General features: G+C 41.9%; 1 protein-coding gene across 1 annotated transcript in view; it reads left to right on the plus strand.

Annotated features, from left to right (window-relative positions):
- cemip2 (cell migration inducing hyaluronidase 2) overlaps positions 1-17,345 on the plus strand; it is a 31,574-nt gene extending 14,229 nt beyond the window's left edge. Inside the window, exons 9-24 of the mRNA XM_085294038.1 lie at positions 4,688-4,893; positions 5,663-5,732; positions 6,347-6,475; positions 7,041-7,129; positions 8,302-8,433; positions 8,602-8,637; positions 8,821-8,976; positions 10,122-10,353; positions 12,646-12,861; positions 12,954-13,165; positions 13,328-13,510; positions 13,710-13,929; positions 14,013-14,114; positions 14,231-14,376; positions 15,382-15,488; positions 15,570-17,345. Coding sequence (XP_085150164.1) covers positions 4,688-4,893; positions 5,663-5,732; positions 6,347-6,475; positions 7,041-7,129; positions 8,302-8,433; positions 8,602-8,637; positions 8,821-8,976; positions 10,122-10,353; positions 12,646-12,861; positions 12,954-13,165; positions 13,328-13,510; positions 13,710-13,929; positions 14,013-14,114; positions 14,231-14,376; positions 15,382-15,488; positions 15,570-15,769 — 2,436 coding nt within the window. The 3' untranslated portion in view covers positions 15,770-17,345. The remainder of the gene's footprint in view (positions 1-4,687; positions 4,894-5,662; positions 5,733-6,346; positions 6,476-7,040; positions 7,130-8,301; positions 8,434-8,601; positions 8,638-8,820; positions 8,977-10,121; positions 10,354-12,645; positions 12,862-12,953; positions 13,166-13,327; positions 13,511-13,709; positions 13,930-14,012; positions 14,115-14,230; positions 14,377-15,381; positions 15,489-15,569) is intronic.
- The last annotated feature ends 4,551 nt before the right edge of the window (positions 17,346-21,896 follow it).

The raw sequence follows: 21,896 nt of genomic DNA on the forward strand, positions 1-21,896 counted from the left end.
AGAAATGGCCCTTTCCAAAATAAAAGCTATACTATACGCATCTTCTGGGCTATATTTTCAGCAGCATATTGTAGAGGGTCAGGGCTGTTCGGGGTTCTGTTTGTACAGTTATGTTTTGTTTATGTTGCCATAGTGACGGGTGACGCCCTCTCGCTGCGACGGTGTGTCCTTCCGGGGTCAGAGGGCGCCTTGTGTGTTGTTGTTGTTGTTGCTGTGCGGTTGCCGCCCTGAGCAGTTAGCTAGCGGCAGTGTTCTTCTGCAGATGTCAATAAACGGCTGTGCTCCCTGGCTAGCTCACGGGAAGCAAGACCAAACGACACCTCCGTCTCCTCGTTGTCTGAGCTCGCCACATTGGTGTCAGAAGTGGGATGATGGTGGCACCCCATGTTCTGACCCGAGTGACTTTTCCCCCGCCGGTCGTGACTGGCTGGTGCGCCAAAAGAAGGCACCTGGACATTTGCAAAGTGAAAGCAAAAAAACAAGCGCAAATTCAAACGCGATTTCAATATGTCACATATTGACAGTGGCTCACCGATGCCAATGACATAATTACCCAGCTACATTTCCGAAAGAATGCAAAAGCATTGACATATATTTTTACTTCCTACAATAGCCCGACGGGCAGGGCAGAGATAGATTTTGGTAGTACGACTGGAAAAATCGCTAGCCCCGGGACGTCGGGCTAGCGATTTTGCAAGCCCTGTGTTACAGGCATGGCCCTTTAAGGATGAAGCCTGATGGGAAATGTATTCGGGATGTGTGTAGCGGGACTGCCTGGTGTGTGTGTGAAGAGAGAGAGCGCAGAAGGGGAAAAAGTAACGGTTAGCTACAGAAGAGACGAAAAGAAAATAAATAAAAGGAATATAATAACTCCCTCGACAGCCAGAGTTGTGTCGGCGATGCTCGCTGTGAGTAAACTGTTTCAGCCCACTGTACGCGGTGTTCGTGCCTTAGAGAAGAAATAAAGTTCGGTGAAGCAGTTTCCTACGCCTCCTTCGATCTTTTTGCTAGCGGAGATGACCTGTATAGTAAGCTGTTTCCGGCTACGAGTCAGTTACGGAACCTTCAAGTAACTGCCAGAGGTTTCCTTACTACGGTTCGGGGTCGCGGATCTGGCGCGGTAACACCTGTATCTGATTGAGGAATAACTCATCTTTGGAAAAGAGAGTTTATTACAGAGAAATGGCTCTTTCCAAAATAAAAACTATACGCTTCTTCTGGGCTATATTCTTAGCAGCATATTGTAGCGGGTCAGGGCTGTTCGGGGTTCTGTTTGTAAAGTTATGTTTTGTTTATGTTGCCATAGTGACGGGTGACGCCCTCTCGCTACGACGGTGTGTCCTTCCGGGGTCAGAGGGCGCCTTGTGTGTTGTTGTTGTTGCTGTGCGGTTGCCGCGCTGAGTAGTTAGCTAGCGGCAGTGTTCTTCTGCAGATGTCAATAAACGGCTGTGCTCCCTGGCTAGCTCACGGGAAGCAAGACCAAACGACACCTCCGTCTCCTCGTTGTCTGAGCTCGCCACATTGGTGTCAGAAGTGGGATGATGGTGGCACCCCATGTTCTGACCCGAATGACTTTTCCCCCGCTGGTCGTGACCGGCCGGTGCGCCAAAAGAAGGCACCTGGACATTTGCAGGACTTTGTGTGGGGCAATGGGGTCGTCGGGGACGACTGACCCCTTAGGTGGGGGGCTATGTAGCGGGTCAGGACTGTTCGGGGTTCTGTTTGTACAGTTATGTTTTGTTTATGTTGCCATAGTGACGGGTGACGCCCTCTCGCTGCGACGGTGTGTCCTTCCGGGGTCAGAGGGCGCTCTGTGTGTTGTTGTTGTTGTTGCTGTGGTTGCTGCGCTGAGCAGTTAGCTAGCAGCAGTGTTCTTCTGCAGATGTCAATAAACGGCTGTGCTCCCTGGCTAGCTCACGGGAAGCAAGACCAAACGACACCTCAGTCTCCTCCTTGTCTGAGCTCGCCACAATATTAAACATATCAGGTCCCCATAAGGAGAATCATGTGCTAACGGCTGTCTAAATGACTCGGGTAAAGTTTGTAGCATGCATGCTTGTTGTTTTTGTCTGCTTCCACTTGTCTTTGCACTAGGATGATGTCGGCGTAAATGTGCAGTCATATTCGTTGTGTTCCCACTAGTGCTGTCAGCGTTAATCTCGTTGAAATGACGTTAACGCCACAACACGGCAAATCTCCGTTAACGAGCTACCCCTGCGTGGGGCTAGAAGGCCAACACATTAACGAGCTAACTGCGCTAACACACTAGTTCCCACCCATGTAATTGAGCATTGCATGGCACATCCAACATGTGCCGAAAGCCGAAAGCACTGTATCGAACGGTTCAATATCGATACCAGTATCGTTGCACCCCTATTATTTATTTTATTTTATTTTATTTTCAGTTGTTACAGATGGGACAGACATGACTGAGGGATAGGAAAGGGAGAAAGAAAGATGAAGGAAAAGAAAAACAGAAGGGAAGAGGGACAGTGAGAAAGGGCACTTAAAAAGAGAAAGAAGAGAAAAAAAATCTCCTGGATCACCTGTTGAGAGAAAACAAGCAAAAGAAACAGAGCAACATACCAAACACAACACCATCACATTAATCTAGCTAAGTGTAAACAGCAGTAAATACTAAATATTGAATGTTGTTGTGTAGCAAGCAGGACCGACAGCGCACAATGTGCTTTGACGTAGCAGCCAATAAAGGTGTAGTTTATGTCTATGAACAGTGAACACCCGTGTGCACACCTGTGTGGATCAGCGCGCTTGTATTCAAAAGGTTTCTCCATGTAATGGCCTGCTAGAGCAGCGGTGCCCAACCTTTTTTGTGCCACGGACCGGTTTATGCCCGACAATATTTTCACGGACCGGCTTTTAAGGTGTCGCGGATAAATACAACAAAATAAAACTAGTACCTGTACCGAAAAAAGGAAGATTTATTCATAACACACGTGAACAGTCCCAGGAAAACAGAGTTAACGATAAAAACAATAACAAAATAACACTGAAAACCATACATTTCACACCCGAGCCTCAACTCTCGCGGCCCGGTAGCAAACGACTCGCGGACCGGTACCGGTCCGAGGCCCGGGGGTTGGGGACTGCTGTGCTAGAGGATGTAGAGAGCCATAGCCCTGTCCACCAGGGCGTGAAGCAGGCATGGAGGAGATCCAGGCTCCAGACATCCAGAGTGCGAGAGCCCAAGGAGGACCACCGGAGGGGCATCCGTTCCCCCCTCCTGGGAAGAGCTGAAGAGAGCCCCAGATGAGGAGTCACCCAGTAGCCACGGAGCAGAAGCCAGAGGGGGCTGCAGTGGCGTGCCCGCCGGCTCAGCCGGCAGCCAGCTGAGCCAGAGTGAACCGAGCCACAGGCCCAGAGGCCGGAGGCCCGAGGGCCCCCTTTGCCCCGGAAGAGGCCTGACCGGGCAACAGGCACCAGGCCCCCCCAAGTAGTCATCGGGGGTGAGCTGGTACATACCTGAGCGCCCAGCCCCGGACACCAAGAACCACCAACACACCGACCCCTGAGGGCATCAGTTACCGGCAGGGAGTGTGGTGAGGGGAGATAGGCCTGGGAGTTCCCAGAGAGGTGTTGCTTTTCAAGATCTTTTAACTGGTTTCATTTTGTCAGACAGGTTCTAACAGGTCTGCCGGTAATCATGCTTGAGCGTGTTTAGTTAAACTGAACTTAGTCACAGTTAATTCATGATTATAAAGAGGGCAATTACTTTGTCACACAGAACCAGGTAGGTTTGGATAACTTGTCTCCTTTAATAAATGAAATCAACATTTAGAAACTGCATTTTATTTTTACTTAGGTTATCTTTGTCTAATATTAAAAATTGTGATCAAAAGTGTGATAAATATGAAAAACAGTAGGAGATCAGGAAGGGGTCAAACACTTCTCACACCACTGTACTTGTTGGATAAAGGTAGTTATACACAGAGGTACTAACTTAGCTCAGCTAAATCACACTGTCTGTATGTGGTCAGTGACTGAAGGGTTCAGGTTTGTTTTTAATTTTGTTTTGAGTCCGCATCGTTGAAGCTCTGAGCCTAACTGTACAGAGGAAATTGAGTTCATTTATGGTGCATGTCATTGTTTGACTTGGCACCAGAAGGTAAACAAGAAAAACTGAAGTGACCCTGTAAGTATTCTCCTGTTGACCATCTTCTACAGTTTTTCTCTACATACCAAAGCTTCAGCAGTAAGAGGAAAATCGTTCAGAAATTTTAACTATTTAAGGAGACAGGCACTTCTCGCGTTTTGGCCATATTGTATTTCTCCTTTGGGGTGTTAAATTTCATTCCGTTTTATTATACAGGAAAAGGAACATATAATGGGCTGCATGGAACTGGCCTGGATCAGTTAAAACTGGTTTACAGCAGTTCTTTTCTGCAGGACATAAGTTTGAATCACATTGCAAAACATAACAAAATAAAAACGACCAACAAAAAAAACTTCTGCAAAGACAGAGACGATGGACACAAAAAGATTTTATATGCCTGTTTGAAATGTGTGAAGGAGCTTGTTGCTCTAATGCAAAACAGGTATCTTTGATTATATCTTAACATAGCTATTGCTGTTATTGTCAAAGTAGTCTAAAAGTCTCTTGTCCAAGCTCTTTTGTTTTGTTTTTTTTTTTCTCTTAATTTTTGTTTTGTGTTCCATTTCTGGGAAGGTCAAGGACACTATAGGCTACGACACCTTGGGCCACTGTTTTTTCCTTGAGGATGGGATTGAGCAGCGCAACACTTTCTACCACAACCTTGGCCTCCTGACCCGACCTGGGACTCTTTTACCCACCGATCGCAATGAGACCCTCTGCCTCAGCATCAAGGACAAAGTCTACAAGGGCTACACTCCCTCGCCCAGTACAGAGTGCAAGTAAGAGAACAGGACGATGATGTACATTTGTGGTTACAGATATAAGGAATCACATCGGCATCAGCATAACGTTTCCACTCTGTCATCAAAAACATGTCTGATTAGTCACAATACTTAGATATCATAGATTTGTACTGGGATAAAACCACTTTTCGTATCTTTTATACGTGTTTGTATGTTAACTATGATGTTTTTTTTTTTTTTTTTAAATGTCCTTTCATTGGATTGAAACATCTTTGTTTTTATTTATACCAACAGAGTATAAAGGGTATAGGTATATATAAAGGGTTATTTGATTTCCATTTTTAAAAATGCAATGCCTGCATTTTAGATTAAAAGTGGAACAAATCATACCCATTAGCCGTGAGAAAGCATGTGTGGTGGTGCAGACGTATTTTGAGAAGGGACAGATGGTCTGTGTGAGAGAGATATTGGCAAGGTGGTTTTATCCAGGCAATAACAACATCCCCTCTCCATGGGATGTTTTCATGTCATAGCAAGACCAAGAAAAGTGCCTTTGTGAGGAAACAGAAAGGTCTGTTTCCAAGAGCGTGATAGCGTGTGTGTGTCTGTGTCTGTTGGCTGAGCTTTCCCCGTGAAGCGTTTATGTTGGAGAGGCGGATTATTGAGGGAATTTGGGAAATCTCACAGGTTTCTTTGATGTCTGTCTTCTTCTTCTTAATCATATTTTATGATCTGACGAGATACTCCTTTTTTTTTTAATATCTCTGTCTACTCATGTGTATGTAATCTTGTGGTTGTTTTTCAGGGCAGTCTCAACATTCTGGATCGCCAACCCCAACAACAACCTCATCAGTAATGCAGCAGCTGGTTCTCAGGTAATAATATCAGAGCTATGAAAGAAAAATAACTTTTTCCACGTAGTGCAAGGAAACCTGTGACCAAGAGTAGAACGGCTACTCCTTATTGATAGATTAACTATTATTAAAAAAGCAAAAAAATAAAGCTACACTGGCTTTGGTGTTCCTGAACTTTACATATTATTAAAGACCTTCATGCTCATAAAAAGTTATCCATCAATAAAAAGGGGATTTAACAGTCCTTAGTGTTTGATAGATGGAGCAATAAATCGGTAAGACCTTTAAATATAAAAGCTAAAAAAAAAGAAAGAAAAGAAATCACTCAATTTTATTTTGGTACAAACTGCTCGGAGGTCCACAGGGGCTATGCTGTGTCCTACTTAACAGTGGGGGTATTTCTTTGTTTTGGACTGCAAACTTAAAGAAGCCAGTAAGTTTCTGTGAACTTTAATCTTTCTGCAGGACGTCATCAACATGAGAATAGTGTGACACTCACCCAGATGCACTTGTTGTTATTGTTATTGTTTTTTATGTTCCACCAGCTGATTGTATATCAGTGCTGATAATGAAATTCCTACTCCTCTAGTTTGTCATGGTTATCTTCTGTTTCTCTATTCTACTTCCTCTTCCAGGATGCTGGGATTTGGTTTGTGTTCCACAGCTCTTCCACAGGTGACTCCCATGGCCTGGTGCCAGAGACCAAGGCCGAGCTCACACCTTTGGGGATTTTTTACAACAATCGTGTACACTCCAACTTTAAGGTATTGTTAGTCTTGCTTTTTGTGCACTATGCAGTCCAAGTTCTTGCTGTGCTGTCTCTTTGTGTCTCTGTGCTTTAGCAAGGAGGAGAGAAATACAGTGTTTGTATTCCAAATGACATTGCACATAAATCCCTGTTTGATTACTTAGTTATTGCTAGAAAATGGGAATAGAGACACACACACACGCACTAGTAGGGTCCACAATGGTGCTCTGTTTTGTAATGACAGAAGTCGGGCAGGTGAACTGTAAGCTCTTTGTCCAGCTTCTCTTACAGAGGAAGGAGCCATGAAGGTTAAGACTATGCCTCGGTTATACCACAAGACCAACTCACAGGCCAGGTTTCCATGTACAAAAAAACACAGACAGGCTTAATTTATTTTAACAGGGAAAACGAATCCGTATGTTTAGACACATGTACAGCCTTCGTTCTGTAACTTTACATTTAAGCACGTATCAGGTTCCACGCCAGAAGATACACTAGTGGAGTTGTTTATGTCCCTATAGCAGAAAACCTCCATTTGTACTTGTGGTTTTACTGCATTTTATTGTAATCATGCCTTCCAGGCAGGGCTGTTCATCGACAAAGGAGTGAAGACCACCAATGCCACTGCTGCTGACCCCCGGGAATACCTATGTTTGGACAACAGTGCCAGGTGTGTATGTGTCTAGACACAGACTGCAAACAGATTTGTTGATACTTTAAGTTTTCCATAACTGTTAGTATTACAGCTAAGGACATGTTGACCACTCGTGGTTACAAATACATAGACCTGGAAGTGATTTTTGGCACATATCCAGCATCCAGTATCCAAGCAGACTATTTAAGAGTCTGCGGTTGGTTATCAAATGCGTCATAGTGTATAGTTATTCTGTGTAAATATTTCAGTATTTGTGGTTTACTTATCTACTGTTTGTTTAGTGCTACTGTCACAAACTGCATGAATTAAGGTATTTGTAGCTCCCTGTTGGATATCAGCTGGGATGTAGCCATTGACGGGGATAGACAGATGGCTTTATAGTGTGCTACTGCATTTTAGTGGAAGGTCTGTCAGATTTGTGTTGACAGAGGAAACAAGACTTTACAGATAGTTTCCACTCTGCAGCTGCCTACCTGAATACAGCCCTCAGCTAGGTGGAAAAAATGTGTCTAGTGAGACTGCGCACTGTGGTCTGTGTGCACAAGTATGAAGGGAGGGATTTTAAATGTTGTTCAAGTGCAGAAGGCACGGGGAGGTTTGTGTTGTGTATTTGCAAGATATGGTAACAGTTGTTAGAAAACGTCTCCAGCGATTTATGTTGTTCTCAGAGGTTTCATCTAGCTCCACAGTTGGTAAAAAAGAATCCCTTGAGCAATGATTTGGCTTTTGACAAGGTTTTAAAAATAACACCCTGAAATGCCACCACAAGGGTGCAAAAGGAACACGAGCCTCCCCCCCCCTTTTTTTTTTTTTTTTTGAACACTATTAAAGTATTTCTGAGAACATTTATGTTCTCGGGAAGAAAGAAACCTTTTGTGACTAATGCCACTATGCCCTCTTCCTATAGTGCCACCTAAAGATGAGCACAGCAATTCAACAGTGGAGTTTTAAACCTTTAATCTAAATTCAGTTATGTATAATTTGCGTGTGTTTGCATGTTATTTAGTGCATTGACTTTCACGAGTACCATATGTACTAAAATTAAAATGGGGAAGTGGTGGGGTTGGTGTGACACTGTGGTAAGCACGAATAATTACAAAGACACTGATGTCGTCATCGAAAAATCCCAAGGAAAATATCAGAAAAGTATTTTTAGTCACAAAGTATTTTTATTGAATTATTTTTAGATTTCGCCCACACCAAAATGCCGACCCTAGTCGTCCTCGGGTGGCAGCTGTCATCGACACTTTGATCTCCTTCAAGAACAACGACTTGGGGGCGTGGATACGCGGTGGAGACATTATCATCAAGAACTCTGGGTGAGACATCTCATTAGCTAGGATTCAGTTTGTGCTGGTTTGGCAGTTTGCTCCAAGTCTTCCAGTGAACCGAGGGTGAGAAAATAAACGAAGGATGTCTTCACAACAAAAAAACATTTTCTAAGACATGTCTTAACATATTATTCTCTTATTTGTTTTTCTGAACAGCTTTGCCGACAATGGAGTGGGATTGTCCTTTGCCAGGTGTGTACTTGTCTAAATCACTCTTTCACTGTGTTTTTAAGCTTTATTTGTTTTTATTGTCGTCCTGCTGGATGGGCTAACTTTTTGTAAGTGATATGATAGCAAGGTGGCTGTTCTTCCTGCAAAGTACAGAAACGATTGCATTAATAATTAACTAATTATCTATTATCCCTTGTTCTCCAGCGATGGCAGCTACCCTAAAGATGAAGGCTCCAGCCAGGAGGTGACGCAATCCCTGTTTGTGGGCGAGAGCCGGAACAGGGGGACGAATGGAGGACAGAATAAATACTGGGGCGTGGGAGGAATTGACGGAAAGATGAGGACGCTACCTAGAAACAGGTGAGGGGAGAGCAATAAGTGAAAGATTAAATAATGAATTGTGGAAAGACATATTTGGAGTGCTAAGGCAAAAGTCCAAATCAAACTTGACTTTTCTCAGGAATTTCAGGGAATAGAGCTGCCAAAGAAATGTAGGCTGGGAAAACAAACAAGGAAGAGAGAAGCCAGCAAGGCAACAGACTTGTTGAAAAGATGGACAGATGAAGGTGTTACAGCTGCTTTTAGCTGATAGTGAGATTGTGAAATGAAATGACATTTAAGTAGTCTATAAAAACATGGTGGTGGCATCACGCACAGCAGTTCTTAGGAAGGAAATGCCTCATGCTGAATTTGGTTGCATAAGAGGAAAGGGAACTTTCTTCACCATTTCAGACCTTTAACACAGCTCCCTTTAGTTTCAGGTAGATGTCACAGTTTCAGTCCTAGTTAGAGGGTTATATATGTAGGGTGTGACACAAGTGAAAAACCCAGATGTTAATGAGCAGTCTGCCCAGCACCATTTGTGACACAAGAGGCTCGTCCTGCTGTAATACCAAATCAGACAGGGTGGTAAATCCTAATTTCTTGGTTTTGCAATGCCCCAAGGATCTCCTGGCAGCTGTCTCCATGTTTTTTTTCCCCCTTTCCGTCTCTTTTATTACAGATATTGTTATACAAGAGAAGAGGAGCTTAAGTAGGATGCTGGAAAATAATTACTGTATTTGAGTTTCAAGAATCAGTGTGTTTGTGGCCACTGTGTAGAGCTTTAAAATCATTTTACGGGCCTCTTCAGTGCCCTGCGACATCTGGCTCGCTCGGTTTAATTGCCGTTGTTGCTGCTGACACTTGTTATTTCTTGCCAGGGGAAACGAGTACATTTTTTTTTTTTTTTTTTTTTTTTCTGTTTGGTCATTTTTTCTGGATTTCTTTTAAACATCTCTTAAAATAGCTATCACAGCTATCTTGCACTGACTGTAACATCTACATTGCTAATGTTAACACAGCTGGGTTTTGCCAGTTCATGACTAAAATGGTCCTGTAACCCATGTAAATGATGACTGTTTACCCCAGTCTGGTTTTATATGGTTTTATATATTCCAGCAATTTCCCCGTTGTGGGATCAATAAAGTCTTATCTTATCTTATCATTCCTCATCTCCACCGTAGGACGTTCCCAATCCGAGGTTTTCAGATCTACGATGGCCCAGTGCGGCTTACACAGAGCACATTTCGTGGCTTTGCCCCCTTAAGCGAAACAAATAAACGCACAACAACCACACCAGAACGAACTACGCCAGAAAACACCACGCGTCATACCAGTGCAGTGGGATTCAACTTGAAGAACACCTGGCAGCTCACCCCTCGAAACAACCTGTCCCAGCTCAGCTTCCACTCCACAGTAAGTAAGGCTCAGTGAGACTTGACTTGGGACGTCATAAGAACATTGAAGCTTTTATTCTTTTTTTGTAAATGTGGTGCACTGTCCCAGTGTTGTATTTCCAAAGGGAATGTGTAATATTTGAGCAGTGTTTGAACCTGTTCAGAGACTTTGCTTTCAGTCCAGGTCAGCAGGGATATATCTGTTTATTCAGACAGTAGATGTGAATATTCCTTCTCTGACCCAATTCATTCCCTTGTCCTTCCTTTATTTCTACCTAAAACCAGTGCACCGTACTTTATGCCCACTTTCTCTTTTGTGCTTTGCTCCTATTTGTTATTTACCCCTACAACTATCTTTTAATAGACTGCTTCAAAAAAATTAAAGGAACACTTTTTAATCAGAGTATAGCATCAAGCCACTTAAACATCTAGGATATTGATCCGGTCACTTAAGTAGCACGAGGGTTTTTCAGCTAACGCCAAAACATTTTCAGCTGCTTTGGTGTTAATGAAATTAGCAGCAAGTGCACTAGAGGTGCAACAATGAAACCTCTGCCAACGCAGGAATGTTTTTACAGGTCGAAGACACTGCCATTTTTTCTTTATCTTTCTGACTGTTTTTTCACTAGTTTGCATTTGGGTGAGGTTGTTGTCAATACTGGTGGCATTGGGTGATACCTGGACGCTACAGAGGTCTCCCATCAGAGTCTTACGAGCATGGAGGAGATTCCAGGAGACAGGCAGTTACTCTAGGATGGCTGGTCAGTGCCGTAGAACACAGGTGTCGAACTCCAGGCCTCGAGGGCTGGTGTCCTGCAGGTTTTAGATGTGTCCTTGATCCAACACAGCTGATTTAAATGGCTAAATTACCTCCTCAATATGTCTTGAAGTTCGCCAGAGGCCTGGTAATGAACTGATCACTTGATTCGGGTGTGTTGACCTAGGGTGATATCTAAAACCTGCAGGACACCGGCCCTCGAGGCCTGGAGTTCGACACCCCTGCCGTAGGACTGGTTTCTACTCACTAGTTCAAGGAGGAAGCGGATGAGAACTGCCAGATCCATACAAAATAATCTCCAGCGGGCCAATGGTGTGAATGCCTTTGACCAAACCATAAGAAATAGCCTTCATGGGGTTAACATGAGGGCCAGACTCTCCCTAGTTTGCTGTGTGCTCAGAGCCCTGCACTGTAGAGCTTGACTGGCATTTGCCATAGAATACCAGGATTGTCAGGTCCACCACTTGGGCCTATGCTCTTCATAGATGTGCTCAGGGTGAATCTGCTCTCATTTGGAGGGGATACACAGGCTGAACAACGGCACTCTGACTGCCATTAGGTATTAGAATAAAATCCTTGGACTCGTTGTCAGACCCTATGCTGGTGCAGTGAGTCTTGGGTTCCTCCTGGTGCACAACAATTCCCGACCTCATGTGGTGAGAGTGCAGGCGGTTCCTGAAGGATGAAGGAGCTGAAACCACTGACTGATTCCCATGCTTGCCTCGCTAAAATTCCAGGAGCTCCGTGATGCCCTGGTCCAAATTTGGGAGGAGATCCCCCAGGACACCATCAGTGTTCTCATTAGGAGCATGCCCCAACTTTCTCAGGCATGCAGCCAAGCATCTGGGGACCATATGAATTACTGAGTACCCTTTTGAGTTGCAGCAGTTAAAATGGACTAGCCTGCTACATGATTTTTTATTTTATTTTTTCAATTCGATTTTAAAGATGTATTTCCATCAAACTTTTCTTTAGTTCCTACCTAACACATTACCCAGTCTATACCAGCATTGATGTCCAGCATGAAGATTTTTACCCTTTAGATCTGATGTGTTTTCAAAGAGTTTGTTTAACTTGTTAGTGTGTTTGGGTCAGAGGCCTGGCAGAAACAGAATCGGGAGTCGTTTCAGGCAGAAAGAACACAGAAGAATAAAGGAGCCATCTTTCAGAATCAGGCCTGTGCAGAAACTGTTGTAAATCACTGGCGCCCTCTTGTGGGGTCATTGTACAGTGCAGTGTTTTTTTTTATCCAAAGGCAACCTTTAATAGGCTAATTTGTCAAGTAGCTTGATTGGAGATTTCAGTTTGGCACATAAACTTTGAAAGATGCACAGCCAAGAAACCAAAAAAATATAATGCAGTTATATTACCTGTCCTTATGCAGTGCAAACAGACCTCTATAAAAAAAATGTAAGTGAGCTGTCCCAGGAATATGGAGAAGATCATTATGGAAACGATGGAAAGTTAAGCAGGTATCTGCTTAACTTAGATTAAAACTCACCTCTCAGTAAGTAACACAAATAAACTCCTCAGGTACATCTTCGTGCATTCTTTGGACAACCTGGAGAGTGGTTTGATGAAAACAACCTGGACGGTGACAAAACCTCCATCTTTCACGATGTGGACGGCTCAGTGACAGGCTACAGTGACACCTACGTTGGCCGAGCAGACAACTACCTGATCCAACATCCTGGCTGTGTGAAAAACCTGAAGTGGAATGGAGTGATATGCAGCGGCCGCTACTCTCAGGTACAGCGCACTCGAGTCTGCACCTCAGTATTGTTCTGTCCTTCTGATGTAAAAGTGATTGTTACATTCCACAACATCCTCCTCTCTTCTAGGTGTACATCCAGACCCAAGGAGCCCCTAGCCTGAGTTTATCCATCAGCAGAGATGAATACCCTAATTCTCCTCTGTTACTGAGGGGGATTAACAGCCAGGGGGCGTCGTCCCAGCAGTACCAGCCCATCCTGATGATGAGCAAGAGCTACACTCTGCACTGGAGTGGGCCTGCGCCCAGAGAAATGGTCCTCTCTCTCATTAACTTTGATAAGTGAGTAATAAGAATGACTGTGTGTGTTCGCCTCTTCAGCCACTGCTAGTCCAAGTCTCGAAATATCTGTAATGTCCTGCAAGTGAGGATGCAACACACTGCATTGAAGGGTCGTGTACTGATGTTTTCAACCACTTTCAAACTGCTCTTTCATTCACTCAGGGATGACTGGGTGCTGGTGGGACTCTGTTATCCGTCAGACACCACTTTTCAGATTATGTCCGACACATACGACAGGCAAAGCAACACGTTTGATGACATCACAGACTACGGCACCGTGTTATCCTTCCCAGAGCTGCAGAAAAAGACAATGGAGAGGAAGTACTACTTTGACCAGACTGCTGGGTGAGATGAAAGATTGTTTTTCCTTTTCCTTGTTTGAACTCTCAGTTGGAAATACTGCAATGTGATGACTGTAGGAGATTTGGTTTTTTAATAAAAAATGAGATCAATTTTATTTCAATTGTGTTTTTTTTTTGTTTTTTTTAATCCCTCTGTGACTCTACTGAGTTTCTAAAAGTTTATTGTTTCTCATCATCCCCAGCTTATTGTGGCTCTACCTTCGGGCCCGGCATGGTCGTGATGGTCACAGCTACTGTTCTGTTAAAGGCTGTGAAAGAGTGAAGATCACGGCCACTACATCCTCCAAAGAGACCTGTAACTGTACAGCCAAAGCTTACCCCAAGTATGCCAAGGCTCCCTCAGTCGTGGTGCCTATGCCGGCTCTAAACACGCAGCCCTGCAGAGACTGCGGTGCTAAACAGGTTTGTTAACATTTAAAGTGACCTCTTCATTTGGTCAATTAAATCCAAAGCTACTACCGCTGATCGACATGCGTCTGTCTCAGCTTGTGTTTTCCAGTGAGCCATGGACCTCCTACCTCCAGACTCAAGTGAAGTCTCTCAGCATTAAAGAGCAGCAGCGAGGAGATAACGTCTCCTTTATCACTGTAAGCAAAACTGCCAGGCAGATAAAAATACACCCAAACACTTTATCTTCATGTTTTAAACTTCAGATTTAAAACGGGGTTTATTTAATCCAATTTCTTTGCTGTAATTCCCCAAGGTGAATGAGATCACCATGTCCTTCTCACAGCCGGGGTTTTTCCTGGTCTCAGTGGATGCCTGCTCTGGAAAAGTCACCAAGAAAACCTCATTTAGTAAAGTGGATAAAAAGATGGAAACATACCTAAAAACTGACATACCAAACAGGTGAGGCAGGGCAAAACTGATAAATAAATACATACACAAAACAAATCAAGTTCGTAAATATGCACAATAAATAGAAAATTCCCATAAAAATAAAAGTTGACAGGAAATCAAACCTATCGCTGGGATTCAGACAGGGATTATCCACACCGGAGACACTTGTGTAACTAGATTTCATCAAAATAAAAAAATCTTGAAACAATTATTTTAAAAATTACAGAATAAACTGCACAATCTAAATTGCTCCTCATAGCTCTCCCCAAAGTTTGCCCCTTTGACAGACAGACATCACTCTTTTAATGACTTATTTGAACCTTTTCTCTTCACCTCTAACTTCAAACAACTGATAATGCAGTTTGTAGTGCAGTGTTAATAAAAGACTATGAAAATAAACTAACATTTTAAGGGTTAGGTGTAGTTTAATAAATGGTCTGTTTTGTTTAGTTCATTATAATCCAGTCCATTTATTATTCAGCTTTCTGTTGCAGTGTAAATAAACTGAATTAGCTTTTGTTTTGTATGTTTCCCCCAAACATCACGCAGCAGGTAATTCATAGAACTATTAGGGAACAATACAGTGTTTTTGATTTAAGATATTTGAACTTTTATATTAAATTATGTAGTTCTAGACATGTTTTTTATGAGCTTTCCAACATAACTCATTTTTAATTTTAGTTTCTATTTTGACATTGTTCGTCATAATATTGACTTCATTATTTATTTGACCGTCACTAAATATTAGATATTCTATTTTTTCATTTGGTGATAAATTACTAAGATCAAAGCATTTTTTGTAAAATGTTTCCCTCTGTATTCAGGGCGTGTTTTAAACTTTGGGAAAAAGGAATATAAATGAGTGTTTTCAGGAAGTAAAATGTATTTTAATAATTCCTTGTGTGGGTTTTGGTTTGGGTTAACGTGGTTTTCCTTTTTTCTTTTTTTTGGATGACACTATAATATGTCTTATGGTTGTAGAGTGGCTTTTTTAGAAGTATTTATTTCCTCCAGGTCAATAGTCCTCGTGGCAACGTGGGGACAGTCGGGGGAGCTGGTCAATATCGCACCACATCTGGTCTCTCTTGGTGTGGCCAAAGATCCTGATCTGCATAGTAAAGGTTAGTACTACTTTAGTTTGTCTGTCTATCTGTATTTTAGATTTCTTTTACATGCCTTTTCCCCCGCTCCTTTTATCGCAGAGAGTCTGGCACTTTGGGGCTTCCGAGGGAGTTCCTCACCTCCTTTTTGGGTTTCACTACTGGCTGGACAAGGCGATGACGTCTTAGGGCTGCAGGAGCGCTACTTGCCTCTGGGCTTGGAGATGTATGGCTGTCCGCGACCTGCAACTCAAAAACGCAAAGACCTAGAGCTTCTGAGAAAAGCCACAGGACAACAATAACCAATGTGAACTGTACATGTTACCTAGCCGTAATGCTGTTGCACACAGATACACAAACACAGCCATTTGATGAATGTGAACTGCTGAACCTTTAATTTATTAACGATGACAAAGATGTTTACTGCTTTCAAGAGGAATGAAAGTGGGGTTTTTTATGAATCGAATGAATTTTTTTGTGTATGTACGCGTGTGTATGTATGTGTCAGTATGCCTTTGGGCCATGAAGTCAATGCACTTTCCTTTTTATATACACACAACCTGCCTTACTAGCCAGAGTGACGTAATGGAGCTTTACAGTAACAAAGGAGAAGAAACAAACCCAAAGTAATCCTGCAAGATCTACCTACCTGTCCTATTTATTGTGCAGTAATTGACTCTGAACACAGAACCCAATTCATTGCATACACAGATCAAAATGTAATTATGAGAATAAATAACTTTGATTTGACGTGAAAGCGAAATAAGATGGATTTGATGTGCTCAGGTCGAAGGAAGTGATAAAAACAAATGTCATTGCCTCTGAGATGTGAATGGCAGTATTAAGCCAAAAACCGTTGTTAATGTGGTTTAGTTGCATTGGTGATTAATACTGCAAATCTCCTTTAAAACATAACCATAACAAGCCATATTCTATCGAAATAATCATGTAGATGCATAATAATACTGTGTGTAAAATTAATCTGACTGTTTTTGGCCTTTCTTGTGTACAAAAACCCCTTAAAAATAACAGACTTCTGTGCAGGTGACTCCTTTTATATTTGACATGTTGCAATAGATTCTCTTTAAACTGGAAAACCTCTGAATCTCGTGCAGCTCTACATCTGAGATCTTTAAGCACCTTTTTATGGATTTCTTTACAGACTTACTTTTTTTTTTCCCCCTCCTCATGTTTGTATTTGTCTTTTAACAGTGATGGTGTGGCAAGTGTTGGCCACAAATACTTTTCCTCTATTTTTTGTTTTGTCTTCTCAAACAGAAATGAATGTTTTACCTTTCATCTGCCTCATTCATGTGCATTATTGCCACAACAGTATGGTAACATATAGCTCTAGGTTGCCGTTTCCTTTTTTCTTTCTTAGTTTGTATCCGTGCTGTACAGCAGTGACAGTAAAAGTATCATATTTTAGCTGTAAAGGTTACACGGCTTTATTTTGAGACTATTTTAATCTTTACCGTGAGCAGGGCTCCCCCACTGAGCGATGATGAGTAGTTGTGACTGTGTGAGTAAATGTCTGATCATGTAAGGTGAAGGGATGACCTCGCTGCCTTTTAACCACTCTACTGTTAAAAAGAGCAAAAGACCGAGAGATGGGTTCAGTCCCTTTGCCTTTTCCTTAAGTTGAAGATTCATCGATGCACAAGTGAGTTGTTTGTTTTGTTTTTCTTCTTAAGATTAGGGGTGAACTTTGTAAATAAGAAATTGAACTGTACATGTAATGGAAAGTAGACTCCCATTAATGTGTGTATTTTATTTGTTTTTGTTTCTTATTAATTGATAAAAGATTAGGAAAAAACATCTTTCCTGCAATTTGTCATGAAATTGCCAAACAAATAAAGTTGTTTTGTTTTAAAGTCACATGTTGGTTGCTTCAGTAGCTAACGGATGGCCTCTCTCTTGTTGCTCTGTGGTCCAGGACTTTGCATCTGTTATACAGCGTCACCACTTGGGGGTAGCCTAGTGTTATTTGTTTGTCTCTCTTTGTTTTTGTTTTTAGGACTTTAGGATTCTCGCCTTTAACTCTACATTTTGACATTCAGTATGCTGAAAATAAGTTTGAAATTACAAACTCTTTTTCCAGGAATAATATTTTACTTACTTTTTAAATACAGTAGCTTTTAATATACTTAAAGAATCCCCAATCATCTGTAGCCTGAAAGTTACCAAGTCAGAGGAACGCTGTCGGTTTTAATGAGCCTCAGGAGATCCCGCACTATTAGATGTACAGTAAAAGCACATGGCATGATGAAGCAAAGCAGCTGCTTTTACTGATGTACATTATGCATGAGAACATTATGAATTGGACATCCGCGAGAAGTAGCTTTGGTAGAGCAGGAGAGGGGAAACAGCAACCCATGTAGCTGTTAAACTTTATAGATTCGGTGCGCTTGCATTGTGATATCCCAGCGATTGTTTCTGTGTGCGCTCGTAATGAAAAGAAAAGCATCAAAAAACTTAACAGCCTAAAGAAATATGGATCAGTCCCAACAGAGCGCAGCCCCACCATATGGCTCGGATAGTGAGTTTGCTTGTCCATAAAATGGTCTCTGACCGTGAAGTGCTCCCACACACTTCACACTGATTTGAAAACGAGCGAGGACAGAGTGGCACAGTTTGCAGGCAAACTGATGCACAATAGGACAGCAGCTCTCTTTAACACCCAGGCATCTGCTATAAGGAGGAAAAAATAATCGCTGGTGGAATAAAAGCTGCATCTTACTCAGTGTTTCTCACTAGCTCTGTCCTTGGTTGGTCTGGATACATTTAAACTTTCTGACACTGATTGTAAGCGCAGGCGAGCAAAATATTTCCATCAAGTCTGCGATCTGTGAACATATTGTTCCAGTGTTGCATGGATGAATTGCACATTACTTAAAGCTGAGTTTTAATTATGTAATAGGGAAGCCATTGAACTGTGCAAATACATTTAGAGAAAAAAATGCCAAGGCTAAAAGGCTAAAGACTTGTGTGTACTGGAGTGTGGGCGGCAGCCTTTAGTGTTGTACTGTATATTGTTTGCATGAGAATGGTATATCCATGGCAACACATACACATACATATAAGATTAGTTTCAAATACAACTAAAGCTGAAACTGAAATGCATAAAAATGAATTCCATTTTTAGGGCGACTGTGTGGATGTGATGAAATTCCTGATGTTAGACGCCTTTTTTAACAGCACTGGCATAAAGATGAAGTAATAACTTACTGTCAACATTTCTCCACATTTCATCATGTGGTTTTTAAGCTGACCACAATTTAAAGTAAGGTCCACAATTTATCGGACAAAGACATTTGTTGTTGTGTTAATAAGACTTAATTATTACTTAATACTTGTTGTATTAAAGCTTTAATTCAGCATGAACTGTTTGGGAATTACAATGATTCTTGTACAATACAATGATGCACTGTTTCAGAGGCTCAACATTAATTTGACAAACTAACCTAAATTTAAGAGCTTAAAGAGAAGGACTGCATGAAACACTTGATGATGTGTAATGCTTCAGCTCACGAGCAGTGCAGAACCGTGCACACAATTTCTGGCAAGGTTTCGTCTTGCCAGAAATCGTAAAATTATTACTGTACAGTAGTAATTTTATGATTCAACGTTATTCAATCATCATATTTCATGATTAGGTAGAAAGCTAGCTTTAACTGGCTTTGCTTTATATTGCTTTGGAAATGACAGTTTATTGCTGTGCCATAAAATGTGTATTCACACGCACTGTGAGCTTCTGGTATAACATTTTACAAAGTATGCACTTTCTGCATTTAGATTTGTATCCAGACAGAAATTATTTTTAGTGGAGGTATAGAGAATCATAGGAGTACCAAAAAGTTCACTGAAGAGTAAGAAAATAAACTTTTGTTGTCTGATTCCCAGAGATTCAGACAAAGCCATAAGTGTCTGAAAGATGAATTACAAGGTTCCCTGCCCTGCATCTGTGCAGTGATAAACTGCCTTCATGGTAATACTGAGACTGTTGTAAAACACCCTTTGCATTGAAAGTAGACTCATTGTTTATTTAATTTCCAGGGTTACAGTACAGAGCATACTGAAACCGCAATATTTCCCTAAACCTTTAATGAGTAGTTTTTAATACCTAAACCTAACCAGGTATTTTATTTATTTATAAACCATCTATCAAAGTGAAATCTAAAAGTTAAAAGTGAGTAAAAAGAAAACCGAAGTGCAAAACACGTAGTCGCCAAACGGTACACAAAACTTTGCTCTCCTGGCTGACAAACGTGTCACTTCTGTCACCTCTGCCTCTACTTATCGGTGTCCAGTGCATTCATCAAGGCATCATTACCAAAAGACACTTCTGTGTCTCTGTGACATCAGTGGAACCTGACAGGATGTCAGTATTTGACACACTGTCTCGGCAAATCTATAATCAAATCGATCAATTCAGCTTGAAATCTATCATGACTCCTCTTTTTCGAAAGGACCGCTTCCACGCACACATTTGCATGGAAACAATTTGTGTGTGCAGAGACCACATTAGGCTCCTTGAGTCCACACTGGAGACTTCATTACAGCAACAGTATCGTGTATTCGAGGTAAGTTTATTTGGATTCCCGCAACTACCGCACATGATACATCATTTTTCAGCCTCACCATTCAGTCGCTTCAGCGGTTCCCTGCTGATGCTCGGTGATGGCGGTCCTGAATAATTAAACAATTCTGACATCCATGTAGGGGTCCGTTTCCATGACAACCATTCTCCCCTTGTCCTCGCAGCCCTGAAGAGTAATGTAAATCTCCTGTCTGCTTAATGTCACAGTAACACCAGCAAAGTGCCACAGAAAGACACACAGGTTGGGATCAATGGGAGCTTTTGATGACATGTTTGGCCTTGGTTTGCTCGCCGCTTGGTGTTCTTACACAGGCAAGTCGTGGTGGACAACTTGTGATGACATGAGGCCTGCCAGGAAAGTAATGCTGGTTTTCAGGTGCCAGGTGACACCAGATGAAGCGTAATGATAGACCACACGGGGCACAGAACACCGAACTGTAGTAATCCAGGCAGTATAGAAACTTCGGTATGTACTGATTAATCCAAGCGGAGGTGGGAAGCATCGCTTTAAGGTCACAGAGTGAATATTTTAATGATGCCTGTAATCTTCTCTGACAGTATGTTGACACATCCACGCTTCTGAGGGCGATGCTCTCTCTATCTCGACACACAAAGTCCCCTGGTTTTCCCCGCCACACACACAACACCACTCAGACATAGGCAATTACCCTTTAACATCAAATGGTTCATCAGTTCCCAGGACCATTAGACAGTGAATTAACCTTATCTACCTGCAGATGAAGAGCCATGGGTATGACAGTTATACCCTTGTCCCAGTCTGAGCTATTGCTAGAAAAATATGCCGTGTACTTTCCACGCAGCAGGACACAGGCTAATCACGCACTGAGAAATGCAATAAAAAAAGGATTATGATGCAGTTATTCATTGTCAAGAGTGCTTATTCTGTATTTTAATCATTCACTCAGCTAATATGTGACTCTTTGTTGGGGATACAAACCAGGCCGTGAGATGACTAAATGCTAAAACTCAGCATGGGGTTTTTAAAGCCAAACTTCCTAATGCTGACTCTTTGCTGTGTGTTACCTCAGAAAAAGAAAACCCTCTATGTTTGTAACAAAGATTAGAAGATGCTTTAATTTGATTAAACGTAACTTTTAAAATGTAACTTTTATTTAACTATTAAAGAAAATTGTGGAAACTGTCTAGTCTCAAACACTGAGCTTTGTACTGAATTAGTTTTGTGCCTTTGCTGAAAGCAACTATGATGCCAAAACTATTTGGCACATCATCACAAAAGGATGATCATGGCTTTAGAAGTCACTCACTAATTCGTCCTGTGCAACTGGTCTGTTGAAGACACAAAGTGTACCAAGCCAAGAGAATCACTTGTCTTGGTAGCTTACCAACTCTTGGTATGCTTTGACTGGCCAAACATTAAGTCTGTTGTTCCATGCTCACACAAATGGATCTAGAAACTGTGGGAGATGACAGGGTAAAATATCTGTAGAGGCTATATGTAGGTTCTCAGTCATCCAGGTTATAGTGGTCTAAGGTGTTTGAATTAAATGCAACCTGACATCTTTTAATGGTTTGAACATCGCTTCCCAGGCGATTAAACCATTCGACATGTTTGATCTTAACAACTCTCATAATCGTCAGGAAGGGTCATCCCAAACCCCAAATTTCCTTTTGGAATCTTCAGCTGAAACACCAACTGGAAAACTAGTTGGAAAAGCTACACCTATCCCGACTTCCTAATCCTAGATTACTTTTCAGTGATGACACTCCCAGCTCTGACATCCAACATAAAAGTATTTCAGGAATAACACCTGGTAATCAGCTGTAATAAAAAAATTAAAACATTTTGG

The sequence above is a fragment of the Mchenga conophoros genome, linkage group LG12 (genome assembly GCF_057382185.1).
Source record: "Mchenga conophoros isolate Kocher_MC1m ecotype Shallow Benthic linkage group LG12, M_conophoros_male_GT1.1, whole genome shotgun sequence".
Classification (NCBI taxonomy): Eukaryota; Metazoa; Chordata; class Actinopteri; order Cichliformes; family Cichlidae; genus Mchenga; species Mchenga conophoros.